The sequence below is a fragment of the Cetorhinus maximus genome, chromosome 23, assembly GCF_964194155.1.
Source record: "Cetorhinus maximus chromosome 23, sCetMax3.hap1.1, whole genome shotgun sequence".
NCBI lineage: Eukaryota > Metazoa > Chordata > Chondrichthyes > Lamniformes > Cetorhinidae > Cetorhinus > Cetorhinus maximus.
Genome location: NC_135901.1, coordinates 12,993,912 through 13,003,207, shown reverse-complemented (window position 1 = coordinate 13,003,207; position 9,296 = coordinate 12,993,912). Strand labels below are relative to the sequence as shown.

Below are 9,296 nucleotides of genomic sequence, written 5' to 3'. Positions count from 1 at the left end.
CATACGGACTCGAAATGTTAACTGTATTCCTCTCCGCAGATGGTGTCAGACCTGCTGAGTTTTCCAGATGTTTTTGTTTTTGAAGGAGAAATAATTGTTTGTTTTGCCTGTGCATTTAAATTATCATTGAAATTGGAAAAGTACCGAGACACGCGAATCAAAGTGAGTCTTTCAGTGAACTGTGTGGAAAGAGCTTTAACCAGTTTCACAGCCTGAAAAAACCACAACAATCAAAGTGTGGAGAAACCACACATAAGTTGTGTGTGGACAAGGCTCCGATCATCCAACCTGGAGAGACACAAAGAAACTTGCACCATGGAGAAATCAGGTATGATAGAACAGAAAGAAACAAGAGAAAGTTGCAAGTCAGGGCTAGGACAATGGAAATCTTCAGAGACAGCTGGGCCAGGTGGGCTAGTGGAAGGGAGGGAAGCAGCAGAGGCAACTGATCGGATTATCTCAATCTTAGTGACAAAGAAGCTCCATGAGCTCCTCACATTTGTTGTTGGAGGGGAGGATGGGGGAGACAGGGGAGAGTGAAAACCCTTCAAAAGGATCTAACTTGTGTTAGAGATATTAAAAAGAGACTCAATACACTGTGTACTTAACACAACATGATTTATTTGACTTATATCAGCAATTTAACTGCCATAATAAAAACTGGAAATGCTGGAAATGGTCAGCAGGTCTGACAGCGTCTGTGTAGAGAGAAACAGACTTAATGTTTCAAGTCCACATGACTTCTTTAGAGCTAAAGAGAAGTTGAAATGTGATGGAATTTATACTGTTTAAGGGGGCTGGATCAAGTAAAGCAAGATAGGTCAGCGACAGGTGGAGACTAAGGAGAGATAGACAAATATGTCATGGACAAAAGACAAAGGGAGTGTTAATTGCAGTGGTAAAGACTAAAGAACGTGTTGATAGTGGCACAAAGGTAAGAAAGCAGAATGTGTGAAGAGCAGGACAAGAGTCAGCATTCTGTGAAAGAACAACATAGAAACAAGTAATAGATGGCCCTGTTGGGGGAGGGGGAGGTGCCATAACTGGGCTGGAGTTTATTAACATCAGCAGAAACAGACCCCAATGAACAGAGTTTATTGTCACATAGTCTTGTATGTGGTTAACATCAAAATTCAATCACTGTTGTTACTCATGAACTCGCTGGTGTTTTATCAGGCCAGGTGACCGAGTGAATCCCTTCCCACACTTGGAGCAGATGAAAGGTCTCCCTCCACTGTGCACTCGCTGGTGTGACAGCAGGCTGGATGACTGAGTGAATCCCTTCCCACAGTCAGAGCAGGTGAACGGCCTCTCTGCAGTGTGAAGTCGCTGGTGTATCAGCAGGACGGATGAGCGAGTGAATCCCTTCCCACAACCCATGCAGGTAAACGGTCTCTCCCCAGTGTGAGTGCGCTGGTGTACAGTGAGTTCATCTGATCGCCTGAATCTAGTGCCGCAGTGAGAGCAGCTGAACGGTCTCTCCCCAGTGTGAATTCGCCGGTGCGTCAGCAGGCTAGATGACTGAGTAAATCCCTTCCCACACTCAAAGCAGGTGAATGGCCTCTCCCCAGTGTGAGTACGTCGGTGTGTCAGCAGGTGAGATTTAACAGAGAAACCCTTCCCACACTCAGAGCAGGTAAATGGCCTCTCCCCAGTGTGAACCCGCTGGTGTGTCAGCAGGTTGGATGACTGAGTAAATCCCTTCCCACACTCGGAGCAGGTGAACGGCCTCTGCCCAGTGTGAATGCGTCAATGAATTTCCAGCAAAGACGGGGTTATGAATCCCTTTCCACAGTCCCCATATTTCCACTGTCTCTCCCCACTGTGAACGGTGTTTTTTCCTACCATTTCAAAGTCTGATAATATTCAGGTTACGATAAATTGGGTGACTCTGTCAGATCCTGATATGATGTTTGATTTGAGTTCCCTGACTGAAAATCCTTCCCTTCTAATACCCTGTGAAATGGATTTAAAATAGAAAAAAGTGTGAGAGAGAACCCACAAAAACAGGTTGTGAAATTGAGCTGAATGAATCTGGCAATTTGTGGCACTAGCAAAAAGTGGCCATAAAAGCTGCTGGATTGTAATAAAAACCCAACTAGATCAGTAATGCCCTTCAGGAGGGAACCTGCCATGCCTGGTCTGGGCCCACACAAGACTCTGGTCTCCATAAGAGGAGACTGATAGAGAGAGAGAAAGTCAGAGAGAGAGAGAATCACAGAATTGTTACAGTGCAGAAGGATTCCATTTGGCCCATCATGTCTGCACTGGCTCTCCGAATGAGCATTTCATCTAGTGCCTTTCTCCAATTTCTCCCGTAACCCTGCAGATAGTTTATTTTCAAATAATCATCTAATTCCTTCTTGGATACTTTTATGGATACTCCAACACAATCTCAGGCAGTGCATTCCAGACCCTAACCACTTGCTGTGTGAAAAAGTTTTTTCTCATATAGTTTTTGCTTCTTTTACCAATCAGCTTAAATCTGTGTCCTCTGGTTCTCGATCCTTCTGCCAATGGGAACAGTTGCTTTCTATCTATTCATGCTTTTCAATACGTCTATCAAATTTCCTCTTAGCCTTCTTTCCTCCAAGGAGAACCATCCCAACTTCTCCAATCTATCTTCATAACCGAAATCTCTCATCCCTGGATCCATTCTTGTAAACCTCCTCTGCACTCCCTCCAGTGCCTTCACATCCTTCCTGAAATGCAGTGCCCAGAATACTCCAGCTGATGTCTAACTAGTGTAGTACACAAGCTCAGCGTAACCTCCTTGCTCAAGTATTCTGAGCCCCTATTAATAAAGTCCAGGATACCATCTGTGCTATTAACTAATCTCTTAAACCGTCCTGCCACCTCTAATGATTTATGCACATAGACACCCAGGTCCCTTATGCTCCTGCACCCCCTTTGGTGTTGTACCCTTTATTTTATATTGTCTCTCCAAGATTTTCCAAATGAAATGCATCACCTCAGACTTCGCTGCATTAAATTTCATCTGCCATTGTTCCGCCCTTTCCATCAACTTGTCTATGTCGTTTTGAAGTTCTACGCTATCCTCCTCACAGTTTACAATGCTTCCAAGTTTTGTATCGTATGCAAATTCATAATATTGCTGACTATACACCAAGGTTTAAATCATTTATCTGTCAGGAAAAGCAAGGGTTCCAATACCGACCCCTCGGAAACTCCACTACAAATCTTCCTCCAGCCCGGAAAACATCCATTAACCATTACTCTTTATTTCCTGTCATTCCGCCAATTCTGTATCCATGTTGTTGCTGTCCGTTTTATTCCATGAGTTATATCTTTTCTCACATGTCTGTTGTGTGACACTGTCTCAAATGCCTGGAGAGAGGTGGAGAAGCAGCAGGTGAAGTTGTTTCTAAGAGGCGGGACTGGAGGACTGATGAAGTCATCTAGTTCTCCCACCAATCAGAGTGGCTGTTAAGGGCGGGGTTTGCAGAACTAAGTGGGCGGGGCTGAGCGGTGAACCCCCTCTGGCTGCCTGGCCCAGTATTGCCCCTTATAAATATGGCGGCTGCACATTGCCCCCTATGAAGATGGCGACCGTGAACCCGGGGCCACCAACCGGAAATGCCGCCCCGAAGTGTGGCCAACGCGGGACAAGTAGGTTCCTTTTCTGGTACTTGAGGCCTCCACTGGGTGTTTATCAAGCCTTTCCATCCATTCCGCCGCCTCCATTATCCTCCTACAATCGACTGTTACTCACCTGTTGCAGAGGCGAGATGACTCCCTCCCGGCGCCTTCAGCACCCACAATACGCATGCTCTAGCCACAACCCGGTAATGAGCCTGCGCAATGGCCTCCTGCAGTGAGTATAGGGCATATTCTCTTTCGACGCGAATGCTGGGTAAGAACCCCGCCATTTAAAGGTGATATTGTTGAAATGAAAATTCCGTTTAGTGATCCAATTACGACTGGGGCCATAGGGCCAAGATATAAAATTATTAAAACAATTAGTATAGAATACTAAACTTAAAAGAAGTGGCTGCAGAGAGTCGATCCATCATTTATAATCCTCCAAAATTCCTCAAATTCTGGCAAGGTCCTAATGGTTTGGAAACTAGCTAATGTAATATCGTTATTCAAGAAAATATGGAGACAGAAGCAGGAATTTTCAGGGCCATTAGCCTAACATGCGTCATAGGGAAATTGCTAGAATCCATCATTAAGGAGTTTATAGCACGATACTTAGAAAATCATAACGTGATCAGGCAGAGTCAATATGGCTTTGTGACGGGAAATCATACTTAACTAATTTATTAGAGTTTTTTGAGGGAGTAACAAGCAACGTGGAAAAAAGGGGAGCCTGTAGATGCGGTGTACTTGGATTTCCAAAAGCCATTCAATAAGGTGCCACATCAAAGCTTCCTACACAAGATTAGAGAACATGGTGTAGAAGATAAAATGTTAGCATTGGCGAAGGCTGGTTAGCTAACAGGAAGCAGAGAGTAGGGATAAATGGCTCTCTTTCAGGATGGCAAGATGTGACTACTGGAGTGCCACAGGGTTCAGTGCTGGGGCCTCAACTTTTATAATCTGCATCAATGATTTGGATAAAGGGACTGAATTTATGGTTTCTATATTTGCCAATGACACCAAGATAGGTAGATCTTAAAAGAAGTGGCAGCACAGATTGCAGATACATTGGTTATAGTCTTCCAAATTTCCTTAGATTCTGGAAAGGTTCCCACGGATTGGAAAATAGCAAAAGCAACATTGTTATTCAAGAAAGGAAGGAGGCAGAAAGCAGGAAACGAAAGGCCAGTTAGCATAACATCTATCATAGGGAAAATGATAGAATCCATTATTGAGGAGGTTAAAGCAGGATACTTAGATAATCAAGATTTGATCAGGTAGAACCAACATGGCTTTGTGAAAGGGAAATTGTGTTTAACTAATCTGTTAGAGTTTTTGATGAAGTAACATTCAAGGTGGATACAGGGAAACCAACAGATATGGTGTACTTGGATTTGCAGAAGGCATTTGATAAGGTGCCACATAAAAGATTGTTGCACAATATAAAGGCACATGGTGTAGGAGGTAACATATTAGCATAGATAAATGATTGGTTGGCTAACAGTAAGCAGAAAGCAGGGATAAATATGTCTTTTTTGGATTGGCAAGCTGTAACTAGCGGAGTGCCACAGGGATCATTGCTGGGTCCTCAACAATTTACAATCTACATCAATGATTTGGATGAAGGGTCCGAATGTATGGTAGCTAAATTTGCTGATGACATGAATAGAGATAGGAAAAGAAGTTGTCAAGAGGAAGTCGAGAGTCTGCAAAGTGATATGGACAGGTTAAGTGCGTGGGCAAAAATTTGACAGATGGAGGATAACGTGGGAAAATGTGAACTTGTCCACTCTGGCAGGAAGAATAGAAAAACAGTCTTCAATACAAGTGGAGAGCAGAACTCAGTAGTACAGAGGGCTCTGGTCCTCGAACCCATTCTGCCATTTAATAAGATCATGGCTGATCTGATTTTGGCCTCAACTTCACGTTCCAGCTACCCCCGATAACCTTTGGCTCCCTTGTTAGTCAAGATTAGCCAAGTTCCTCAGGGTAGTGTCCTAGGCCCAATCATCTTCAGCTGCTTCATCAATGACAGACCTTCCATCATAAGGTCAGAAGTGTGGATGTTCGCTGATGATTGTACACTGTTCAGAACCATTTGTGACTCCTCAAATACTGAAATATCCATGTCCAAATGCAGCAAGACCTGCACAATATCCAGGCATGGGCTGACAAGAGGCAAGTAACACTTACACCATACATCTGCCAGGCAATGACCATCTCCAACAAGAAAGAATCTAACCTCTACATTCAAGGGCATTACCATCAGTGAATCCCCCACTGTCAACATCCTGGGGATTACCATTGACCACATCATTGAAGATATAAATACTGTGGTCACAAGAGCAGGTCAGAGGCTTGGAATCGTGTGGCAAGTAACTCAACTCCTGACTTCCCAAAGTCTGCCCACCACCGACAAGACACAAGTCTGGAGTGTAATGAAATACTCCCCACTTGCCTGGGTGAGTGCACCTCCAACAACACTCAAGAAGCTCGAAACCATCCAGGACAAAGCAGCCCGCTTGATTGGCACCCCATCCACATACATTGACTCCCTCCATCACCTAAGTACAGTGGCAGCAGTGTGTACCATCTACAAGATTCACTGCAGAAACTTACCAAGGGCTCCTTAGGCAGCACCTTCCATACCCTATAAGTGATCTAGAAGGACAAGGGCAGCAGATAGATGGGAACACCACCACCTGGAAGTTCCCCTCCAAACCACTCACCATCCTGACTTAGAAATATATCGCCTTTATTTCACTGTCGCTGGGTCAAAATCCTGGAACTCCCTCCCTAACAGCACTGTGGGTATACCTATGCCACATGGACTGCAGTGGTTCAAGAAGGCAACTCACCACCACCTTCTCAAGGGCAATTAGGGATGGGCAACAAATGCTGGTCCAGCCAGTAGCACTCACATCTCATGAATGAATAAGAAAAAATCTACTTCTGCCTTTAAAATATTCATTGACTCTGCCTCCACTGTTCTCTGGGGAAGAGAGTTCCAAAGATTCACAACTGGCTGAGAGAAAAAAATTCTTCTCATCTCCATCTTAATTGGGAGATTATTTATTTTAAAATGTGCCCCCTCGCTCTAGTTTCTCCCACGAGGGGAAAGGTCCTTTCAGCATCTATCCTGTCAAGTCCTATCAGGATCTTATATGTTTCAGGAAGATCACCTCTCCATTTTCTAAATGCGAATGGATACAGGCCCAGTCTGTCCAACCTTTCTTCATAAGATAACCCCCTTCATCCCAGGAATCAACCAAGTTTACCTTCTCTGAACCGCTTCTAATGCATTTATATCCTTTCTTAAATAAGGAGACCAATACTGTACACAGTACTCCATATGTGGTCTCACCAATGGCCTGTAGAACTGTAGTGAAACATCCCTACTTTTATATTCCATTCCCCTTGTAATAGACAACAACATTCCATTTGCCTTCCTAATTGCTTGCTCTACCTGCAGACTAACCTTTTCTGATTCATTTACCAGGGCAGCCAGATCTCTCTCTCTCTCTCTGCCTCAGAGCTATGCGGTCTCTCTCCATTTAAATAATATTCTGCTTTTCTATTCTTCCTGCCAAAGTGGCAAGTTCACTTTCCCTACATTATACTCCGTTTGCTTGTCCACTCTCTCTAAATAGAAGAGGTTCTATACAAATAGTATATTTTTATCCTGATATATAAATATACTTACATATAAATAGTTGAATTATATAAATATGTGAGGCTCCAGAACTGATGCCTGAGGCACTCCACTCATCACAGCTTGCCAGCCTGAAAAAGACCCACTTATTGCTACTCTCTGCTTCCAGTTAGCTAACCAATCTGCTATCCATGCTAATATGTTACCCCCGACACCATGAGTTCTTATTTTGTGTCGTAACCTTATTGGCATGTCACCAAATAATGCTCTGGGTATTGGTGAATGGAGCTGTAGAGAGCAATTGAAGCAGGAAGTGAGGAGAGGAAACCATATAAAAGTTCACTCATGACCTTTAGGGAAGGAAATCTGCCATCCTTACCTGGCCTGGCCTACACGAGACTCCAGACCACAGCAATGTGGTTGACTCTTAACTACCCTCAAATGGCAATTAGGGATGGGAAACAAATGTTGGCACTGCCTGCAATACCCATCCCAGGAAATAAATTTAAAAAAGGAGTGACAAATGGATATTCTTCAGACTATCCAGTTCTCTCCCAGGGTTGGTGTTTTGACCATTGCTCTTCTCAATATAAAGGAATGATTGGGTTTCGCTTTATGGGTTTAAAATCAAAATCTCCAGATGATTTTACAATAGGAAATGGGCAGAACAGTGAAGAGGAATATAAGTGACTCACTGTGAATACATAAGTTAGTAACTGGTGCAGGTAACATGTCAGATTAAATTTAACACAGAAAATATGAGGTGATAAATTTCCTGAATTAAAAAGCTAAAATATTCACTAAATGCCTATGGTTTAGAAGGACTGGAGAAATAGAACAGTAAAGACAGGGAAGATTCTAGTTTACATTTTCTTATTAATAAACACACTGATGAGGTTTCATGTCAGCAACTTTAATACCTTCTTAAGAAATACAGAAATAAAGAAATGAGCAGATTCACGTCCTCTGCTTTATCTTATATTGTTCCGTCAATTTGAGTAAACATCCAAGTCCCAAGTGTCATAGAGTCATAGAGGTCTACAGCACAGAAGAAGACCCTTCGGCCTATCACATCTGCGCCAGTCAAGCAAGTATTGAACTATTCTAATCCCATTTTCCAGCACTAGGCCCATAGCCTTGTATGTCATGGCATCGCAAGTGCACGTCTAAATACTTTTAAATGTTATGAGGGTTTCTTCCTCTACCACCCTTTCAGACAGTGAGTTCCAGATTCCCACCACCCTCTGGGTGAAAAAATTCTTCCTCACATCCCGTCTAAACCTCCTGCCCCTTACCTTAAATCTATGCCCCCTGTCTATTGATCCCTCCACCACAGGGAAAAGTTCCTTCCTGTCTACCCTATCTGTGCCCCTCATAATTTTATACACCTCAATCATGTCCCCCCTCAATCTCCTCTGCTGCAGGGAAAATAACCCCAGACTATCCAATCTCTCCTCACAACTAAAACTCTCCAGCCCAGACAACATCCTGGTAAATCTCTTCTGCACTCACTTTAGTGCAATCACATCCTTCCGATAATGTGGATTCCAGAACTGCACACAATACTCTAGCTGTGGCCTAACCAGCATTTTATACAGTTCCAGCATAACCTCCCTGCTCTTATATTCTATGCTTCGGCTAATAAGGGCAAGTATCCCATATGCCTTCTTATCCACTTGTCATGCTACCTTAAGGGACCGGTGGACATGCACACTAAGGTCACTCTGATCTTCAGTACTTCCCAGGGTCCTACCATTCATCGTTTATTCCCGTGCCTTGTTTGTCCTGCTCAAGTGCATCACCTCACACTTATCCGGATTAAATTCTATTTGCCACTGATCAGCCCATCTGAACAGCCTGTCTATATCCTCCTGTCATCTAAGGCTATCCTCCTCACGATTTACCACCCCACCAATTTTCATGCCATCCGCGAACTTACTGATCAACCCTCCTACATTCAAGTCTAAATAGTTTATATATACCACAAACAGCAAGGGACCCAACACAAATCCCTGTGGAACCCCACTGGACATGGGCATCC

The 9,296-nt window shown here is 43.6% G+C and overlaps 1 protein-coding gene across 1 annotated transcript; it reads right to left on the bottom strand.

Moving 5' to 3' along the window:
* Positions 1-778: 778 nt before the first annotated feature.
* On the bottom strand, positions 779-1,749 carry LOC144697815 (uncharacterized; the record flags this gene model as incomplete). The annotated part of the gene is made up of 1 exon (XM_078569799.1): positions 779-1,749. A coding segment is annotated over one exon (603 nt), but the record flags the coding sequence as incomplete, so codon positions are not given.
* Between the last annotated feature and the right edge of the window lie 7,547 nt (positions 1,750-9,296).